Here is a 22523-nt window from a genome sequence, read left to right as displayed (position 1 = left end):
AGTGGTGTCAGTGTTTTATTACCATGACAATGTCAAACAAATACTTGACTAGTTGTGCGTGTTCTGTTCCTGAAGAACAAGAAATACGAGGTGATAAGCAGCAGCTTAGTTTATTTGATTCCCACCTTTTCACCTCTTAGCTTTCACATTTTGATTTGCGCTGTGCCAGAGTCTCTTACATTTCAACATACACATATAAACACACACAGTCCTTGCAGGCTTGTGAAACTATAGGGATATTTTGATGTTTTCTTTCTTCTAGTCAAGAAAATTAGTAAACAATTACCATAACTGTCCTATTACCAAAGCTACAATAGCATTATGCTAGAATTGTGTCTTACACTGAAAGTGTTTTTATTTTCAAAAGTAAAAATCAAGCTAATATGAAAATCAGACTGTCATACAGACAAATATGAAGTTGGGTTTTTTGCATGTATTAAAAACAAAAGAACAGTGTGAATACAGATATTCTACTTACTCCTCTAGTTAAAAAGAGCAGAAATAAGGAATTAAATATCATTTTTTCTAGTCTGACTTCTGAAAGAACTCAGTTCTGAATAAAGTCAAGATAACAGCCCTATAACTGGATGAGAAAAAAAAAAAAGTATTCTTAAAACAGAATTAGTTCATGAAACTGAAGCCTCCTGCTAAGGAGACTGAAAATAAACTGATTTGGCAAAAAAAAAAAAAAAAAAGGTTAAATGCACAGCTGCACAGGGGCAATCCATACTGCATCTTTAGGAGCTGAAACGTGAACTAAGTTATCCTGCCCCTGCAGCACAAGAGGCTGGCTACTTTCCAACATTATGTTTCTTCTTCCAAGGTTTTAACTTGGTTTTGAGTTTACAGGTTGAATATTTTCATTAGCGTAAAGGTATACAAACTGCTTACATACAAAAACCTCCAAGTCCTTTATTAATGTTTTCAGGATGTATGTGGTACATACAATTAACATTACACCAGCTACAGGAAGTCCTCTGCTGCAAGAGGTACTTCAAAACAAGTATTCCAGAGCACCAACACAGACACACACACACACACACACACACACAGACACTACAGAATCACTTTGAAATTATTCCCCCCACCCTGCTTTTTTTTTTTTCCTCCTTTTTTTTTTTTTTTTTTTTAAACTTGACAGCTAGGACTTCTGAGCCATTGTAGATGCTGAATGTGGCAGATCTCCTAGTGCAGTGGCACTGGTTTAAGAAGGCTATTTCAGACACTGGGAAGTCAGAAGAACAAGAACTGAACGGGGTAACTGAAAGCGGTGTCATTTTCAATGCTTTGAAGCATGGCTGTCTGGGTCAATACCTGTATGCCAGGCTCCTGGTGTCCTCTGCAGAAACTCTTGCGTTACAGGTGTATACACACCTTGTGTACATTTACCCCTAAGCTGCAGAACAGAAGGAGAGCACTGTCCACCACACGTTGCATCACTAGTTCCAATTAGTAGGCACTGACACATCAGGAGGGTTAAACAAATGGGACTGGAAAGACTTTAAAAAGGGATGAGCCTGAGAGAAAGTGTTGTTCATTATGACATACCAGTGACAATCCCTTCGGGTCACCAGGCTTCACATGTCCGTCTGTTGCCATCTGTTCCCTAAACTCATCCTTTTTATTCAGATGCTCTGCTTAAAAATAAACCCAAACTACAAAAAGGTTCAACTCCATTCTGTACCCGTTCTCTATTTCCAGAGTCATTGTTCTGGCTTTAGGCCTTCTCCTTTCGCTTTAATTTGGACACTTTCTTGACAGTTCCATTCTTGTTTAGAAGCTTCAAAACACGATCCTTGTGATCCAAGACCTTTAGCATGGAGTCTCGAGCCTCATTGATTTGATCCATCACAAGTTTACACCTCTGCATATTCCCCTGAAAGGAAACACTGTCATCATTAACAGCAGACCATCCAGTCTAAGCAATTGCTGTACCTTTTCCTAATACCACTTGTAACTGATGACACTGGAAACACAGGAGCTGTCCCTATGTATTTTTTTTTAAGCCAGCTTCAGCTCTTACTAACTGCAGTAGGTTATTTTGTAATCAAGGGTAAAGCAGTTCTGCCAGGCTGAGGGGCCACAGGAACCTACCTGTATCAGCTCATTGATTCGATGCAAGTCATCATCGGTCGCCGCCTTCTTCTTAGGAATGAGTCCCTCCTGTAGGGCAGTCAGTCTCTCATACACGTCATGCTCCAGGTTCGTCTAAAAAGACATTAGCGCTTCATGAGGAGGTTCACCACGAGGCCAGAGAACATTCGCCCACATTAAGAAAGCTACACGGAGAAGATGATAATCTGTTCCCCTCTCAGCTGCTCATGTTAGTAATTCAGAAGATGGAGCCTCTGACAAAGTGTGGCACTATCGTTCTTACTAACATCCTATTTACAGGATTGCTCCACTTCTGAACAAACATGGATCCTAACCAGAACTGTTTCCCCTATTTCTCACAATACTATTCCAGGAATGCAGAGGTTTTGGGGAGTTTGGTGCTAGAATGCAGAGCACCTACCTCACCCCCAACCTGAAACAGAAGCATCCAGGAATGTGGATCAGTGCTGCCTCCTCAGATCAGCCGCACCATCCCAAACAGACGCTTCTTCAGACCTGTGCATCAGCAGGAGGGAGTTGCCAATTTTGATCATCTGTACAAAATACATCAGCTCTTATGTCTGGATCAAAATCAACACTCTAAGTTTCCAAGCCACTTACGCCACATTCCTGAGAAAGGGGAAAGCACGTCCCACTCCCTTTGGGCACTACACACCAGCTCCTTTACACTACCCCACGTCAGATGACCATGTACTGAGTTTGTAAAAACATCCTCCTGCCTTACACAAGTCTGTGCTCCCCCACGTTGTAGGAAGCTGGCAAGCCCCATTCACCTACCAGCTGTAGTAGCTGTGCCGCACAGAGATGGACCTTCCACCCTTGTGCACGACAGGACACACCCTTCTGATTGGCAATCTCCTGTAGCATAGCCTTCTTCTCTTCTGTCAGCAGGAAATACAAAGGTATGTTATTCAAATGTCTGGAGTTCACCAGGCCTTCCTTCTCAAACAAAAACATCACTAACCCAAATCCTGCTCTCCATACATCCTCATAAATGAGAATGAGCAATGTTTTGATTCAGACAGGAAAGCAGATACCCATCTGTCACTCATCTGACCACTGCTCTCACTTATTAATAGGTTATCTGTATTTCCAGAAAAACTCTATTATATCCCATTTTTTCCCCAGTTAAAGAATGTAGCACTCAGTGTTTCAATGACTGCATGAAAAAGGTCCACCCTTTACCACTGAAATACATATCTACTCCCTCCTTGATGTATTTACACAGTAGTGAAAACCCAATCAGCTTAAAAAAACCCAAAGATATTAGCTCAAAAGCCTAAAAAAAACCAGTATCTGCTCTCAATTTTCTTCATATTAGGAAAAAAAAAAAAATCTTCTTTAAAAGCCCCTTTGTTAGTTGACAAGACTAGTTACACTAAATTAAGAATGTTTTTGATTAAACTGGCAAGTTTGTTCAGTAGTAAGAAAATCAGAAAACTAAGCTGCAGCCTATCACCATAGCATGTCAGTTCTTTAAGGATTACTTTCTTCAGTAAGCTTCTATCACTGTATGTAAATAAATTTATCAATAACCACAAAATTTTTTCTTTTACAAAATAATAGATAATTCTATATCATTCTATATAGCGTCCTTCGCTTCTTTCCTCCATTACCTTGAGAGTAGAAGAAATTTAAGCAACATCTAGCTAATGAAAATCATTAGCTCGCTTGATCAACCATTGTTTTCCAAATTGCAATGAAAACCTTTTTGTGGGATTGCTTCTCAACGCCAGCTAGCTAAGAAGGCTCCTCAGACACCCTAGAGAGGTACACTGAAGGGGTTCATCCCCAATGAATGAAACTGTCAGACTACAAGAAGCAGACGGACCTTTCACCCGGACGTCACTGTATCTCTGAAAGTGGTGGTAAGCAGCTTTCCAAGGATTGCGATAGTGACGGAGCAGCGTGATAGGCGGCCTTGGACGCACAGGGACGTATCTTACGCCTTCCTCATCTAGAAAAGGAGCCAGGGAAAACTGCTATTATCATTAAGTAGGTGAAAGTAGGAGATCAGCAAGACACAGTAACTCCAGCAAAAGATCAGTAAGCACCACCTCATATACAATGACGCTCTATGTGTTGAGAAAGGTCATTTTCCCTGAACATCACTATACAGAAAGTGCTGAGGAACAGATGCTTGGATTCTGTATTATTTATGTTGAGGATGTGGGAGAATGACAGAGCACCTTCTCTGAGAAACACATGGAAGAGTCAATAAGACACTTGAATAGGAAAAAAGACATTTGAGATTACATTACCTATATATTCCTTTGGAGGAGACTTCCGCTTCTCTGCCTTCACCAGCAAACTTTTGGCAGTGGATTTCTCATCATCAGTGCTGTTTGTTTCCATCATGTCCCCTTCCTCTGTGGAGATGACATGCTGCTGCTTACGGGGTTTCTTCCTTGGGGAGGCACCAGGTGGCAAATCACTTGGAGGCATTGAAAGGTTGTTGGCCAGCAGTGCCAAAGACGGAGACACAGTACTTGTAGTCAAAGGAGGGACTGCTGAGAAGAGGAGAAGAACCCAAACCATCAGCAGCGTAAAGGTAACACACTAACATTGTCTGAATGTTAGAGAATGCAGGGGGGGTTGGACTAGATGACCTTTGAAGGTCCCTTCCAACCCAAACGATTCTATGATTCTATGAATGCTACCTCCAACAGTAGTTCCTGTTTCAGCACATTGTGAAGAGCATGAAGTGTATGAGCACTTCAGCTCCATACGTGCAGAAGGCCAGATACTGAGCCAGCAGCAAGTGCTTGTACAAGCCTGTACGCTAAGATCCTTAGCGTATCATAGGCAGAAGCATAAAGAATGAGAGCAGAGACAATTGTCCCTCAGTTCCTTCATATATCAGGTTTATGTTAGCTTAATGCTACAAAAAGGAATCCATGCTAACATCTGTCTTGTGTTACTGTAAGAAAAAAAAAAATATATCTTTGTATGTACATCAGCATGGATCACAGTCAATAACAAGCAAGTCCCTTTCCTCTTGTATTACAAGTGGAGAGTCATGTGCAGTCAGATCGGGACTGCAGTGCTCTCTTTGCAAGAGCCTACTTGTACTGCCAAGTCAGCAGCACTCCATCAGCAGGTTACTGCACCAATCAACACACCCCTGAAGGTGGGCGGCACAGCGCCAGGTAGCTCGAGGGAACACTCCTTGACATTTGGAGGGAAAAGCTCAATCGACCATGGCTACTGCCACAGCTAAGCTTCTGGGATGGGATCTCTTGACAATCCAGCATACCCACAATTACTTGTAAGAGGCAAAAGAACTCTGAAGAGCTTAATGCTATCTGCCTGCGCTCCAGAGACATCTGTAGCAAGGAGCTTCTTTCATCCCAGGACAACATACGGCTTTAAGGAAAGCGATAAAACCTACAACTAAAATAGAACTCTGATACTCAAGAACGTGGGATGCATTCGTATCATTTTGCCACTGTATAGCGCCTGACCTGAGACCCGTAAGGATCTGAATTTTACTGATCACACCATCTGATAGCAACTATGGCCAAGCGGGGTAAATATGGCAATATAAAGAATATTTTTACAAGTTCTACAGAAAAATACTCATGAAGTCCTACTCTGGCCACTAATTCTCCACATACAAGAAAGGCCCTTGGACTTGGAACAGTCGGATTTGTGAGAAAACTAAAATTAACCGACCCATAACATATTGGTACTGCTGCTGAGCGTGTGCATTTTAAGCAGGGAATTCACGCAGACTCTTTGGAGTTGGGTCATTTGAACAGGGAACAAAGCAGTCACGATTACAAGTGATTTCACAGGAGATCAGGGAGAAGGCAAAGAAGAACTTTATGAGTAACAAGGCATATGGGAACCCTTTGACTGGTGTCCTGTGCTACCATGGAAGAGATGCAGTTTCATTTTCAGGATGGATGTGTTAAAATCCTCCTAATTTCTCCACTGTCTCAACAACAAAAGAAGAAACCTGATGACTAGTGACAACCTACCAGATACTGGTCGCATTATGTCCATAGGCTCCACTTCCTCTTTGATTTTTATCTCTGGGACCGCAGGACCCAGCACTGCTGACAGGGCACCGCTCATGGTTGATGGAGGAGCGGGTGCTGCCACAATTGTGGTAGAAGTTGGCGGAGCAGCCGGGACAGCTCCTGGAATGGTGGACAGCGCTGCTGCAGGCTGCGAAGTGGGACTGGCTGCTGCGATGATTGTTGGAATGGCAGAGGGGGGCTGCTGGGAGGTAGGGGGGACTGCAATGGTAGGCTGCTCGCTGCCTTGATTAGGCACTGCCTCCATAGACACGGTGACTGGAGTGGCCATGGACACGTGAATTTCAGGTTTTGGCTTGGCACTGTAACGTAAAAAAAGCAAAACAAACTGAGTTAACTGCATCTCAGTCACGACCACCTAGCACAGAGTGAATGAGCCGAGCTCATTTTCCTATGCTTGCAAGTAACACCTGGCTCAGTAATGTGTTTAACAACAGGAGGTGTCACCTTAGTTAAATTTCCTCCTCCACTCTTTTTCTAATCCTTTGTATTTATTAGAGATGCTGTTTTCTTCCACTCACTGTAACAAGCAAATCTCACTAACTCCAGGTAACGTCAAAATATGTGTAAAAGGAGCACGACAGTTTCACACTGCAGACAAGAGGAACTTTTACCCAAAGCTGTACTGCTCCCCATGCTTTGTTTGCAAGAGCTCCCACTATGGATAACAGTTACAAAACAATAAATTGTACAGCTACAGAACTCAACTGAAGCAGGGTACAAGCTCAATTTACCTTTCCTCAGCGTTAATTTTCAAGTATTATAGAAAAACAGTTTAGATGTCTATCCTTTACAACAGCAGAGGGGTTTCTGGTTTTGGGTTTTATTTTTTCTTCTAATGAAAGCTCATAGCTGTATCTTTTAAGAGTTTACTACCTTAGCTTCACAACAGCAGAACTAGTCAAGTCTGATCAAAGTTGTCACACTGACAAATCCAAAGATTAAGTTTCCCAAAAACCAGGAAAATGCTCCAATAGCCAAAGAATACAAATCAAACAAATACTATGAAACTTATGATGCAGCTGGTTGTTCCCTCAAGTCTTACCCAGCAGGCCTTGGTGATCCAGATGTGCTTCGCATAGTATTCTCGACACGTGTGCTAGCCACTTCAGGTGGCTGAGGTGGAATTAAGCTTTTCCGGACTGCCAGCCTGTAAGACAGACAGATTTAAGATTCTCACCACTCTGCTGCAATGACAAATACCACTGAGAGAAAAGAAGTCAACCCTCTCTTGCCCAAACCAGGATAGGAGTTAAGCTGTATCACTGCACTGTCTGCAGTATAACATTCACTACAGAAAAAGCCTAATTTTACTTTTCAAATTAGATGTTAAGATTTATTTTCTTTAAAGACAAAAAATTAGTTGCTCTGGCCTAGCCTCATCTCCATTTAGGGCTTCTCCAAGAATGCCAGCTTTACTTTCATCCTACAAGTCAGAGAGAGCATCTTACCGAGACGGCTGGACTCCAACAGTGGACAAAGGGAGGTCTGGCCATGCCACTGTCCTTCACTGCTATTTCAAGACCAAGCAAATAATCTGGAACTAAACAGTGCTCAGATAGGCATCTGCTTAATTTAGTTGGACTAGTCTGTGTAACAGCCTGACTCCGAGATCTCAAGCCCTGAATGTGGATGTTAGGCAGCACAGGGCTGGATACAGAAAAGTATTTTAGAGACCATTCAGTCTCCTGTGGGGCTGGAAGTCAAGTTGTTGTCCAGAATAATCCAACCTCTCAAATGGAAACATTCTTTAGTGATCTACCTCTGCTTCTTTAATTTCTGTTTCAGTTTTACAGCCTGCAGCTTCTCTGCCTTAATCTCACAGGACACATCAGTTCCAAATGTTTTCATTTGTTAGTTGGCAGGAAATGCATTATTAATTCTAAAGGCGTCTCTTGCCTCTTTATTCAGGCATTTAAAATTAGACAGACAACATAAAATATTTTAAGTTACTCCTTCCCTTTTTCCTAATGAGATTTCACAGCAGGATACTAATCCTATCCTTTCTACTCATCCACATATTCTTCCAAGAAAAGCTCTGAAGACAAAGCACAGAATTCTAATTTTAGTAGATTATGAATTCTGTTTTCATTACACTAAGAAAGCAAGCCTCAAATCCACTTTCCCTCAAAAGGTCACTTTCAAGAGCTAGGAGACAAACTGTCCTTCTCATTTTATTACTGACAAGATTAAACTGTATCCTACCTTCGGGGAGGAAAAGAAGTGTGCTTCACCGATCAGCAGGTTACTCGCAGCCACTGCTGACTGAATAATCTGCTAGAACTTCTCTTATCTCCACTGAAATGATTCCCTTTAGCCAGGCTAGATTGCACACAAGTGTCATTTACATGTTATCTTCAATTCTACTCACCCATCTGTGGTTGGTTTCTTCCGGAGGATGCTCGGGCGCGGGGAAGAGCCCTGGGCTGGTGCACTGGCACTGGCACTCTGGCTATGGGTTTGCACGACGGTAGTTGCTGCGGAAGCTGTGTTGAACGTGTTGCTAATAGGATTGGCTACAATGGTGGCTCCATCTGCCAAGACTACTGCTGGGAAGCACGGACATTGACACAGCAGCGAGAATGGATACAGAGAGGAAACAGAAGCAGTTATTTAAGGAAATTTGATGATAAAGCAGGTGTTTGGAGTGCACGTGTTGTCCGTGCTCCCTTGCCTCCCTCAATCTCCAATTGCAGTGCTTTCAGAATGCTTTGTAGGCCACACCTTTGCTACAAGCAACCTGGTAACCAAACCTTCTGCAGGGAAGATGAAAGCTACCCTCTGCCTAACAACTGCTGCTATGGAAATACTCTTTTCCAGAAGAAATGGAAAAAAGCAGAAATCGATAGGGAGATCACCAACACAACTGGGTCAACAGGATAACACTCCTGGTAGAGTCTACATGGCAATCTATGCCACTTGTAGTTCAGCACTGTCAGCTGTGTTTCTGTTCTGACCCTCTGCCAAAGCCCGTTTGGCCAACTAACTGATGCAGAGCATTCAGACAGTCCAGAAGTCACCACGCAATACGTCTGCCAGCTTTGCAAACAGCACAGTCTCTTGGCTGCCATATCCTATTTCTTTGTCGTTTCACCAGATCCATCATTTTTAATGAAAGATGGTTTCTATCACAGTCCAAGTTACCAACTGCTGAAGGTACCTGGCCGTGCTTCTGCAATCTAATGCGTAGCCGGAACAATTTGGAGAACATAGATTACTTGTAAATTACTTTTCTGACAAGGCCTTACCAAAGAGAACTGTTTCAGCTCAGGCACTATCAGTCTTTTCCCTGAGCTAACCCATTCAGGGCTACCGACACACTCCACTCAGTATGCTTTTAAAAAAATATTAAGAAATAGGTAAAAATATTTGCTGGGAGAATATGTGTATGAATGTATTTAGTGTTCACTACTGGACCACAGAGACTATGACAAGATCATTAATCAGATTAAGAGAAAAAATAAAGCCAGATCAGTAGGACAGAAGCTCAGTCGCTCTGACGAGGCCCAAGGCACGGGCTTTGCTGCTGCTCTTACCTGAAGTCTTGGTGTCGCCTTGTGGCTGCTGAGCACCGATTGGTGCTGGCTGCAGTCCCTGCGCGCCCATTGGTGCGGCAGGGTGGAGCCCCTGCGTCCCGATTGGTGCTGGCTGAATGCCCTGGGCACTGATTGGCGCTGGCTGGATCCCCTGCGCACTGATGGGTGCCGGCTGGATGCCCTGGATGTGACGGGCATGGGAGGCGTCAACGGTCATCAGCTGCATGGGGTTGAGGTGGACAGTGGAGGCCACTCCGACGCCAGTCTGAGCTGTGATGGCCGAGTTGGGTGCCTGGGCTGAAACTGGGAGCAACAACACAGACACCTCGTCACACCCACCCCAGGGGTCACCTCTGTTCCCCCCAGCACCTCTCACTCAAACATTTGTTTTCAAAAACTATTTTGCTTTGAAAAATTAATTTGCCAGCCTGCTTGTTGAAGCAGTAAATCTGAGAGTGGACAGGCCAGATCATTTTCCAGAAAAATTAAACATTACTGTTTATTTCAATTCAATTTTCTATTTCAAATAGCAACAACAGAGAAAAGATCAAGTTTAACTCTACATTTAGACTCAAATTACGTTTGTGTACCCAGCATCCAGTCTCGGAAAGCTGTGCACTATTTTTGCTCACTATCTCATCTTACAATCCTTGTAAGTACCAACATTTGGCATTTTCCCTGCTTAAAAAAAAAAACAAACCACAAAGCCATTTATTTTCAAAAAACAGTCTTTCTACAGAGCTTATGATTACATCAGTTAAAGAACTCCAAACCTTTGGCTGTACAAGAGCAAGCAGAGAAAATGGAGACTCAAGTGTAAGTGCCTTAAAACAGGGCTTACTTCCTTATCCCCTTTCCCCAGCCACATAATCATTAAAAAAAAATAATAATTTCCTTAGCACAAGTGGAAAACCTGTTCTGAAGTTGAGTACAATTGTATCTGGCTCAGAACAGGGTTTGCAATTAAAGGCTGGATCCCACAGCTCCAATGAAATCTCTCTGTGGCACAACAAGGTTCCCAGTGAAGCATCTGTTCTAAGAAGTTAAATTCATTTATTTGAATTCACAGCTCTGAGCCCCTATGAATCCATCTTTCCAGATCCTCTGTAGGGTGTGTTACACTTCTCCCAGGCAGCACTTAACAATACTGTTAGACTGCCTGCAGTTCCCAGATCTTCAGTCTTTACAGAACAGCACCATGGTTTCTGCAGCCATACACAGAATACAAGTGCGAACTTGCCAGCAATGGACTTGCTTGCTAACAATGGAGAGCCCTCTCATCGCAAAACAAGCTGGTTTTGTCACTGTCACAGGATTTCGATTAAGTTCTTGTGCTGACAAGACACTCTAAAAACAGCTGTCAAAAACCTGAAATCCGTTACCAGGTCCCTGAAAGTGGCTTCTGTATAAAGAATGGCATGTTAACTCTCTTAGTGGAAAACCTTATGTGAAACACTGCTGTTGCAGAACTTTGTATCCAACAAAATCCCTTTGGGAAACTATATAAAACACAAACAGAATTTGGAAAGCCAAAGCCAACACTCTTCCTCAAAATTCTGCATTAACTCTCCTTATCTCAGTGATCTTTTTAAAAGTCTCCTCTGCACTTTTATCTAAGCTCTCGCTTGGCTGCGCTCAGCACAGGTTCATGTCCCTCCTGATACCCTGAATCCTCTGCTTTGAGTTGTCACCAGTTACTGCCATAATTAGTACCTTCAACTGATGCATAAAATCAATTAAAAAAGCAGAATATCTTCTGTCAGTGAGCTCCTGACAAAGAACCTACATCTGCTTTTTAAAACATTACAATTAGCCCCAGTACACTACCAGAACTGGAACTCCTGATGGTCTGCAATCGTGTTCTACCAGGGGCTCTGTAACCACTCCTCAACCTCAGCAGCCAGCACCAAGTACCAGCACTCGCACTTTCTCCTTTAACACCTTCTGCCAAAGTGCAAGAAGATACAAAAGCAGCTCACCCATCCCTTTTGTGAGTCACTGAATCATCATGAAAGCCCACCTCAAATCTTGACATGACTTACAGTCAGGACTTGCAACTTTTCACTGGAATTTCAGTGACAGAAAGAAGAGGCCCCAGTAACTCATCCATCCCCTGTGCATACTTTCTCATGTAGCAAATGGGCTTGGCCACCTCCAAGTGCTTCCAAATTCCCTCTACACTGCTCAAGGGTAACATGCTGTCAGCAGACACAGATCTTCCATGAAAATCAAGATTCCTAGGGTTTGGATTATGGAGATTACCACGTTACAGGGAGCAGTCCTAAACAACTCAGTAAGGTAAAAGCACTCCAAATTTTGTCACATAGAATTACCTAAGTTTGGGTTGAGGACATGGGCTCACATTACACATGATTTTTGACTTCCATAAGTTACTGCAACAATTCAGACATGTTATTGCCCCATTAAAAAAAAAAACACAAACAAAGCACTAACATGAAAGTGTGCAAGGCAGCTTATTTTTCCCATTTTTGGTTCAGATTTCTCTCTCAAACTGTACATTCTACTGAAAGAGATGAAATGGCCTTCTCGGAACAGTAGGGAATTAAGAGGCATCAGAAACTGTTTTGGAGGAGTTTAATTGTTTTGATTTGTGAAATCCAAAATTTTAACTTACAGAGATGCAAATCCTTGGGTATCAAATGTGAAACTCCTGAGAAAATTATTAGCTGTATTTAGTAAGCCTCTGAAGTAGTTCGATGCCCCTTGCCTGTAAGTTTTCCCCTCAGTCAAAGACTCCGTGACAAATCATCAGTGAAGCATAAAAGCCTCTCAGCTTCTCCCACCACTAAAGCTCATACATAAGCTAACGACTGAACAAAGCATCAAAGTCAGCTGCCCCAGAGCTGGTCTTACCTGGGTATTGGCGAATGGTGGACACTGAGCTGGTGATGGGGGTATAGGTGTGCGCAGTCAAAGGATAGGCAGAGGGCGGGTACGTTGGTAAGAAATACTGGAATTGGACAGGCACCGACTGCCTACAGCCAAAGAGAGCAAGTATTACACACATCATTTCAACAGTTCACCTTCAGCCCCTGACTTTGGGCCACCCCCCTCTGAGTTCTGTAATCTCATCTGTCATAAGCTACTGAGTATCTCAACTACCATGATGAATTCAAAACTACCAAGTCCCCCCTACCTCAGGTTTTTAAAACGCATTATTTCCAGCTTAGCAGAACCTGGAAAAGCAGCAAGGCACTCAAAACCTACTCTCACACACACTTATTCATAGAGCTGTTATTTCCCCACCTGTTGTCATTTCTGGTTTCCATTGCTACTGGGTTTGGAGACGCCCGGTGACTAGAGAGGGGTATAAGATTACTCCTCTCTGCTGCGTAATCAGACTGGATCCGGGGAGAAGTATGCGTGATTTGCTGAGGAACCACTTTAGCTGCACAAAGACAAACATGTAATCAGTTAACAGTCAAAGGAAAGGTTGGTAGACACTGCAAAGTCAAGATTAATTCTCCTGGCAAAAACTCCAATGCTGCCCCTCTGCCAAATAAAAAGCCACTCCATCTTCAGATGATTTCCTATCCACAGTGATGATAGGTTTCCTCAACAGGAAAAAAGAACAAGGGAACAGAAGCATTTTTCATCAGTTTATACCAGAATAGAAGGACATTTTAAATGCGTACATAAGTTATACTCTCTAACAGACTAAGTTACTCTAGTGCCTAAATGATTTTTTTTTCCTGAGAATCAGCCCAATCCTTTCTGTAGTCAAGAACTTATTTATCTACATGTTCAAAGCAAAACTTGACAGAGATCAAGGGAAAAAGAGATCAAGGCAGGCAAGTACACACAGAGAAAGGACAAAAAAAGAAAGAAAACACCTACAAAAGCATTACAGGAAAACACTGATGTATCAAAACACACCTTCACTCCTTGGAAATTTATGGCAGGGAAAGATATTACAAGATTTCAAAAGAACCTCAGCAGGAAAACAGATGAACAAAAGGAAACTTATGCAGTTCTGTTGGAAACATCTCAGGCACATTCCACATCTGGGCATATAAGTTTCCCACCTTTAAATCATAGTGTTTTACCTCCAAACGAACACACTAACCAAACTCAGGGCTACACCTAACGCCTCAAGAAGCATAGGAAGGAACTCACAAGAATCAACTATGAAAGCCATATTCTATCACCAAGCAGTTACAACTTCTAGTATACAAAATGCAGGTTCTGAAATGCCAAAAGGCCCAAGTTAATCTAAAAATTCTATTGAGTAAGTTAATGAGCCATTTTATACTTACTTCATTCTCCTAGAACATCTGTTTTGTCCTGGTATTAAAAAAGCTATGCCACAGTAGGCACGTTAATTGGTTTCTCCCAGTTTGAACTTATTTTCTTCCCTTCCTTAATTTGCTAGTGTGCACAAACACTACTAGCATAAACAGAAAATTGAAGCATCAGTTACACACTCTTCTTAAAACTGAAACCACTCACCAACTGGGATGTTTGAGGTCGTGACAGCTGTAGCATGGGAAGAATGGGAGGGCATTGTCATGGTGACAATGGTGCTTGTAGGCGCTTGGGTGTGAGACACAGAACCTAAAGAAAAAGAAGCATACAAGATCGTTCTAGGGAACCCTATCGCAGCAGTGTATATCCAAACAAAGAGGGCAAAAACCCCAACCCAGACAACCTCCCTGAAGAACCCAGCAATTTCTTTCCTGAAGTCTGCTAATGCACTTTCAAATGCGATCTTTACTGTAAATAAAGAATTCCTCAGAAGTAATCAGGTCTCACCTTCAAGGAGGAAAAACAAAAAAACTCAACAAAACCCATACTCCACAACTCTCCCACAATAGCATGATGAATACTCACCAGCTGTGGTTGCTGAAGCAATTGTATTTGTTGCCAAAATAGGTGCCACTGTTGCTGCTGCCACCGGAGTACCAGTACTAAAAATGGTTTTCTATAAAAATAAAAGAAAAAAATATTCAAGTTAAAAGACTAGTATATTTAAAATATTTACTTAGTACAGAATCATGCTGCATTGACTGTAAAGAACATGAATTTCTTCTATCCTAATACTAACTCTTTTCCTAAACTTAATCTTAGCACTCAATGTAGAAACAAAAAAGATGTCCAGAAAAAGCAAGAGTTTGTTTTTTATTCTCCTTCTTGCAGTTTACCTGAGCCATGGTGTGGAGCTGCGGCTTCTGTGTTCCTATGGCTGGGTGAGACGGTAGTGTAATCCGAGTGGCCGTGTCCCTCGGCTGCGCAGGCCGCTGAATGCTAATAGCTGCAGAGGGCGGGTGCTGCTGGATAGACAGGGTGGGTCGACTGGAGAGAAAAAGAAAAACATTTATGAAGATAACCACGTGGATACTAAATCTGAAAGATAAGATGCAGGGACACACATCAGGCCTTGGTCTCTTTCTCTTTGAAAGCAGCACTGCTATTAAATAGATGGTCAATTTCTGCTGCTGCTTTAACTACACTGTTCTGTCCTCATCTTCCATAAGTACCCAACTAGGAGGGCAGACTTAATAATGCTTATCAGCTAATAAAAAAAGACTTTCTGTCAGAGATGCTTTTCAACATTTGTGTGTCATTTTTTCACTGTGTCTTCAGGAAAAAGATGGGCTGAATTAGCCACAAGTTCTATAACAGGAACTCTGCTTTGCAGGAAGCAGGAGATGACATCTGATTCATTAAGCTCGGAACACAGAGCAACAGTTCAAATTTATAGTAATTTTTTTTTTTTTTCATAGAACTGAAAGAATTTGCACTGTGCAAGCCTTATTATTTCTATATAGTATCATCCCACATCCAGAGGATTATCAGCTCTGGATGATTAACACATGTGTTTCCCCTTCCTGCAGCCTCTGTAAAGTCAGAGCACTGTAGGTTTCCAAGCAGCTTTACCTGAGTGTTGACTCTGTAGCATGTGCTGCTGTTGTAGTTATGACAGGGGACTGAGCTCTTGTGGCCGAGACAGTTGCCACCACAGCTGGAGGAATAGTGCTCGAAGTTGTCACAGGAGGACGAGACTGAAAAAACGAGTCAAAGAGAGACACTTTCAAAAAATAAATTCTTCTATTTAGATAATGACTAGGAATTACTTGTCTAAATCTGGTTTTTTTTTCTAGATCTTATCACTAAGTTCTGGCATTCTAAGACATTTACAGTCTTTCTGACTTGGTCTGCAAGCTCCTGAGCAAATCTGTCCTGGTTTTCAAAGTGTGTACCTCATAGGAATCAGTAACTGACAAAGTTAGCAGGACCAGATCCCTTTAAGGTGTTTAGGAAAAAAAACCCAAAGATCAGTTTCCTTTAGAATAAAAAGAAACTGATCCAAGTATATGCAGGAAGTCAAAGGTGATTACATCGGGATCCGGACTGAAAGCACAAAGTAAGGATGTTCAGCCCCTTATCCTAACATTGAACTCTAGTACTACTGCAGGGAGATGATATCTACAATCTTCTTACACGTACATATAAACAGAGACATACAGAAGCATATTAAAATGAGATTTTCAAAATTTATGTCAAGATCTACATTTAAGAATAAATCAATATGAACATATTGCACCAGACTTTTCAGACTTTAAAACTTTAGTGTATCTGAACTAAATCCTCTTCCCAGTTTCTAAGCACTTTGGAGACAGCTAAAAACACAATTTCTGGCACCAAGTCTACAAAGGGAATAAAGCCATAGGACTAATGCAACTATTTCAGTACTTGCTAGTAGAAACTGGTACCGGAGAAACAGAACTGGAAGAGATCTGACAGTAGCCTTCAGCCCAGTAAATACACAATTACAAGGAAGTGCCAGGAAGAATTTGGAGCTGGCGGTCAGCATTCTGCAGAGCTGCCTGGCTGCTACCTGCCTGGATTGGCTGGTGAATGATGTGCTGAACTGCTGGCTGGGCTGTAGCTGCATTTGGCAACTGCGAAGCTGGTCTCAGGACTGTAGTTACTTTGGAACTGGACATCACTGCAGCAGCTGCTGCACCTGGGAAACAAACCAAGTGTGTTAAAACACCGTACACCCAAATGGCTCCATTACAACCGCAGAGACAGACTCTGATGTTAGCTGGTATCTATTTCAGTCTGAATGTATTTCATACTTATGCCAGTCCAGGTGACACTGGCTTAAAAGTAAGGCTTGCAACAAATACATGTAAGGTTAACAACAGTATGTGGAGAAGGGCAGGTATTATTTTAAACAAATTGGCTTTATTGATACTTCATATATTGATACTTCCCCTATAATAACCCTATATTGCAAATCCAATCTTTTTCTATTCCAAGCTATGGAAGTCAAAAGAAATAATTCAAACAGTTTGATCACTGGGCTAATGTGTAATTAAGTCACCTGATACCAACAATAATCTTTCTGTACTTGATGAAGTTCAGAATCAAAATACATGTGCAATAGAAGAAAAAAAAAAAAACAAACCAAGAAACAAAACCAATCAAACAAGAAAACCCAATTAACTTTTAAAGCTGCAATAGCATAGACTTTGGTTAATTTGTCTACTGTAGTGACTGTACAAAGTTTGTGGCAGCTGTCCCACAAGAATCAAGATAACAAGACTACATTTTACTTCAGCTACAAATGGACCTGCACAGTCCTTCCACCTACTCTTTTAAAAGACCAGATCTTTGCTCATGTCAATTTATTTTTCATGAGTGACCAAATAATGTCAAATATGAAAAGAAATAAAAATATAAATGGTACTTTGAATTCAAATCAGTTTAAAGTCGAACTGGAAACACAACACATAAGCTTTTTGAAAGTAAAACTGCCGTCAGAAATCAGACAGACTGTATTGAGCACAGGGCTTCTTTTAAGTGGCTGATCTCCTGTTTTGTAAACCGTAGCAATCAAAATCCTGGGAGACAAGAGCCTGTAGTTAGCACCACCATTTAACTCAAGGGTAAATGCAAATGCACACAATACAGTATGTTAGCTTGCCCAAAAATGCACGAGTGATCCCGTGACAGGTGGGTACAAGAATATGCCTCACAGCTGCTCAGGTGCCACTGTCATAGCTGAACAACACTTGCTGCCGAGAACACAGATGACATTTTGCAGGACAGGTCAGTCTATACCAGTGTATATTTTTTCTTGAAAGCACTTGTGTTTTAACAGCACAGAACTAGAATAACAGATGTAACGGTATGTGCCAGCATTTTAAATACTGTCACACAGTCCTGGCCTAAATGGCTGAAGGCAACATAATGCTTGAAAGGCCAGCAGTCACCTATTTATGCCAGCAGTTTTAACAGCTGAAGTATCAGCTGCGTTAGCAGTGAGGAGAATTTTTAGAGGTGAAGGCCTGATGCACCTTCCCTGAGAGGCTGTGAACTGAAGGCAGGGATAGCACAGCTAGATCTTTACCTCGGGGTAGGTGAGAAGCTCCAATGTGTAGCGGAGGCCCAGGAGCACTACTTCTGATGATAGACATCTGCACATTGGTAGCCATGATATGATGCAAGTTACTAGGATGCCCCTGCAGAGTTAAATAACAAAACCCAAAATAAACGATGCGCTGTGTTGACAAGAATGAATGGCCACACTAACAGCAGTACCATATGCGAGACAGGAGAGAGATTTTGTAGAAATACTTGGTGTACAAAGGTTGCATGCTTTACAAATTGAGTGGAGAAAGAGGCAGGTGTTTCTACAGGATAAAGTTACAGAACCCGCTGTGGAAAATGTAAACATTTATCTGTTTCACTGATCTGTTTTTCTGGTTGGCACATGGGTGACAGTCAGTCAACAATCACCCAGGGTCAGAGAGATGGCCCTTGCACCGTTAGTGACTTTTAAGGCCTAGATTCTCACCAAATGGCCAGTAAAATAAAGAAAACAGTGGGAATTCGGCAAATGCTGCAACAAATCAATTCTATTTTCTCATAATTCTGGACTTCCCAAGGATATTAATAAAGATAAAAATCCACTGAAACTGCTGCACATCTGTAGCCAGCCAAATTCAACTCTACCTAAAGGCATTTTACACCAAAACCCTGAGACTTCAGAGGTTTAGTGATGAGTGTTCTGGGAAATTGGTTGCAAATCACAAGGAGTGGCTCTGCAGACAAAGTTACAGGGGAAAAAAATGTCTAAACCATTATCTACACCTCCCCCCTCTCAAATTTTGTCACTAGTGGTTTAACAAGAATACATTGCAAAACCATGAACAGTTCACCAGTTTCTTCCAATCTGTTCCCAGGAGAGCTAAAGAACACTACAGCAATGAATTAGTTTATCTACACTAGAAATCCTCCCAGTGATATTGAAACAGTAGGAGCTTCTAAGAGAAGACTCTGTTTCATAGCAGCTTTTGGATACGGCTCTGCTATCACAGCCTCACTGTGCTACGTCAGTCGGACAATTACAACAAACCAGCAGCCTTCTAAAGAGCTAGTGATAACTGAGTCTGAGGTTTGATGCTCCAAGCAGAACTGATCCGACGACCAGTGGTCACTGAATGGAGACCCCTGCTCTCTCTGCCTTCCCTCCTGCTGCAAGAGCCCACCTCAGTTGTACCAATATCAGTATTGAGCTGACCATGCAGTGAGCTGGAACAGGAAAAAAAGAAAAAAAAAGAAACAAACCAAAAAACACAACAAAAAGCCAAACCTGTTGCCCGCTGATTGTTGCCACAGGAATTGTCGGAGCCTGTGGTATGTTGCTTTCCATGGTCACAGTAACTTGCCCAGGAACCTTTGTGGGAGCCGAGAGAGTAGAGGGTGGAGCAGGAGCAATGGGCCGGCTGGGCATGGTGGGCTTCAAGGGAGGCTACAAGAAATACAAAGACAGAAACATTGGCAGCTCAATGCTGAAGCAGAAATTTTGAGGGGTCAAAGCCTGGAGAGAAAGTTAGCTTTGTGCAAGGCTAAGTATCGTTAAGTATTTGGAGAGGAAGGATACTGATCATATTTGGAGCTACTCCATTTTCATTTGGGACAAAGAAAGGCCATTATTTGTACTGGAAATAGGCAGCTTTTAACATGTGGTACAAGTCACAAGTGGAATCTGTTAAGGCTATGATATTCCCCTACAGACACTGGGTGTTTAACAGTTAATTTGATATTCTCATCCACTCCTGCAGAGAAAAGGGAAGATTTCAAAAACTACTTCAAGTCACTCTTAAGAGATAAACACCCCCCCCTCAAAAATAATGCTGTGATACCGCGAAGTCCTCAGTGTATCATGTGGAACAGCTAAACTCAGGAGGCAGTGTGCAGTCAGTAGAAGCACACAAGGAAAGCTTAAGAAACAAAAGCAAGGAAGTTTTCAGTGTAATTTATTTTTCCTCAACACTCTAACTTGTAATATAGATTGTACTTTTTTCCCTTAAGACTTGTGAACCTCCTTGTTACCTTCATAAGTCCATCTGAAAAGGAAAGTGGCACAGCTGGAGTCAGATGTGCTGGTGGTGCTGTCACTGTCACCGGGGCACCAGACTGGACAGGGTGGTGCTGCGTCAACATCTGAACCTGTGGATATGGCCGAACCACCACTGGTTCCTGCTTTTCTTCTCGAGGTTGTATAGAGCCGCCAGGGCCGATGTGCTCTCTAGGAGCAACTTCTGAATCGCGACTAGATTCATCAGTCACTAGCAAAAAAAAAAAAAAAAAAGGAACTCTGAGGAACAAGGTAAAAAAGGTTGACAAGTTCACACTGCTCACCCACCAGATCAGAAATGTTATGTCAGAAACCCACATGCAAAAGGAAACAACTTAAATTAAAGAAATTCACCCTTACAACTAAACATATGCCAATGAGGAAGACCCTAGGAACTCTGGCACTGCTGCAGCCAGTTCCCCTCGGAACTGAAGGGCCTTGTAATGCCGGGCAAGCTGGGGTCATCTCTGAGAAGTCCAACTGAATACTTGCCTCAAAGAAAGATTGACTAATTTTTATCTTCAAGTGAAAAATACTTAATTATCTAAGTAACCGCCATAAAGTCCCACATCAAACAGGTGGTATTAAATTTAACGTGTTATGTACCTGAAACACATAACACATATGTACCTGAAAATCACGCTGAAAAGCAAATACGAACCCTCCTGAACACGGCGCCACTCTCCCTCCCTGTCACCCCTGGCCGCCCCCTCAGCTGGGCGGGGCCAGCTCGGACTAGAACCGGGCCCCCGCCCCGTTTTCAGCTACGCGAAGCGTTCCCCCCTCACTCATCGCTCCTCTGCTCAAAACAGGCGGGCGCCGAGCTGCCGGGGCCGCCAGCCGAGCAAAGGCGCACGGCCGCCCCGGCGCCGAGCTCAGAGCCAGCAACCGGACGGATCTCCGATCCCCGCGCTGCTCTCCGCGTTCGTGGCCGGGGCGGCTGCCCGGTGGGCCGCCCCACGCCCCCCGCGACCGCGTCCCTGCACACCGCCTGGGATCGCCCCCCCTCCTCCCCGGCGGGGCCCGGCGCCCGCTTACCTGTGGCGGCGGGGGCGAGGAGCCCAGCGGAGCCGCTGGTGGGGATGGGCGGCGGCGCTGGTCCCAGACCGGTGGGCGGCGCGCCCGAGCGGGGGAACTGCTGCGAGCTCATCTCCGCCTGCGGGCACTGCCGACCGTTACATTGCGTCACAACGCGTCGCGCTACCGGCGACCCCTCCCCTCCCACCGCCGCCTCACAACACGCCCGGCAGGCGCCGCCCCCCGCCTCACAACACCCCCGGCAGGCACCGCCCCCCGCTCCCGCCCCGTTCATTGGGCGCGGCTCTAGCGGCTCTGCCAACCCTGCGCCAATGCGGCGCGTCCCGGCCACGGCAGCCAATCCAGCGCAGGCCTCCCCAGCCAGTGAGGAGCGATCGTAATAATGACCTCACGAGGTGGCGAGCCAATGGCGGGGAGGGCGGCGCTGGCCAGTGAGGGCCGGCCGTGCCGCCCGGGCCCGCCCCGCAGCCGTGAGGGGTCGCAGGGCCCGGATGTTCCTGGGAGCGCGGGGGCGCCGGGTGCCGCCCCTGCCCGCACCGAGCGGGACCCGCAGCGCCCGGCCCTGCCGCGCCCTGCCCGACTCTGCGCTGCTGTGTTCTCCCCTGCCCTGACCCTGACCCTGGCCCCATCCCTTCCCGCCCTCCCGCCCCGGTCCCGCCGCCGCGCAGGGCCCCGCCCCTCTCCTCGCCGCCTCAGCCGCTCGCCCCGCTCCACAGCGTTGCCGCCGGGCGCGGGCTCCCCCCTCGCCGCCACGCTCTGAAGCAGCGACCGGCAGCCGCTGGCACCGCCCCCCGGCCGCAGCCCTTCGCCGGAGCCGCCCTCAGTCGCCGGAGCCAGGCGGTGCCGGCGGCGCTGCCCGCAGCGTTACCTGTACCCGAGGCTCCCCTCGGCAGCTGCCGCTGAGCTGCCGCCGCCACCGAGAACCGAGCTCTGCTTCCGCCGCCGCAGTTACCCGCGGCGGATTGGCCCCCGCCAGCCCCGCCCTCCCAGCGCCCCCCGCCCCATTGGCGGGCGCTTCCCGGGGGCTGCTGGGAGATGTAGTCCACGCCAGCACCCCGCCGGGCAGAGGTCTCGCGAGACTCTGGGGGGGGCGGTGCCTCGTCTGGGCGTGCGATTGGTGTAGCGGTTTCCGGGGTAACGCGGTGGGGGCAGGACCGCTTGGCGGCGGCTGCGGGCGAGGCGGCGCCCGGGGGGTGGCGGGCACCGCGCACGGCAGCGGGCCGGGATCGCGCCCGCATCCCCGCGCAGTTCCGGGGACGCGCCCAGCGCCCCCCAGCTCCTCACCGCCCGCTCCTCCAGCCGAATCCCGCCCGCGACCCTGCCGCCAGCCTCTGCCGCCCACACCCCCAGCCGGTGGCACCGGCAGGGCCGCCCGGCCCGCGCCCCTTTCCCCCTCAC

At 44.9% G+C, this 22523-nt stretch overlaps 1 protein-coding gene across 5 annotated transcripts; it reads right to left on the bottom strand.

Annotated features, from left to right (window-relative positions):
• Positions 1-887: 887 nt before the first annotated feature.
• Positions 888-22058, bottom strand: SAP130 (Sin3A associated protein 130). 5 transcript variants are annotated; one of them, XR_015259344.1, is made up of 22 exons: positions 21994-22058; positions 21126-21252; positions 20063-20298; positions 19320-19478; positions 18075-18186; positions 16558-16682; positions 15593-15717; positions 14857-15007; positions 14546-14636; positions 14165-14269; positions 12962-13103; positions 12569-12690; positions 9695-9997; positions 8530-8707; positions 7204-7308; positions 6099-6460; positions 4377-4625; positions 3947-4072; positions 2893-2996; positions 2516-2648; positions 2095-2208; positions 1853-1876 (listed from the first exon to the last, which is right to left on the bottom strand). XR_015259344.1 is itself a non-coding variant. In XM_086754468.1 (21 exons), exons 2-21 carry the CDS (start codon positions 21235-21237, stop codon positions 1718-1720), a joined length of 3180 nt encoding a protein of 1059 aa, XP_086610594.1. In that variant the 5' UTR covers positions 21238-21252; positions 21994-22058; the 3' UTR covers positions 888-1717. The 5 variants fall into 5 exon arrangements, 4 of the variants coding, with proteins under 4 accessions (XP_086610594.1, XP_086610597.1, XP_086610596.1 ...); XM_086754468.1 differs by lacking the exon at positions 2516-2648 and having other exon boundaries at positions 888-1876; XM_086754471.1 differs by lacking the exon at positions 2516-2648 and having other exon boundaries at positions 888-1876; positions 4377-4622.
• Positions 22059-22523: the final 465 nt, after the last annotated feature.

Source organism: Chlamydotis macqueenii, chromosome 9, assembly GCF_036417535.1.
Source record: "Chlamydotis macqueenii isolate bChlMac1 chromosome 9, bChlMac1.mat, whole genome shotgun sequence".
NCBI lineage: Eukaryota > Metazoa > Chordata > Aves > Otidiformes > Otididae > Chlamydotis > Chlamydotis macqueenii.
The sequence above is the reverse complement of the archived record's forward strand: the minus strand, read 5'-3'. Positions and strand labels throughout refer to the sequence as shown.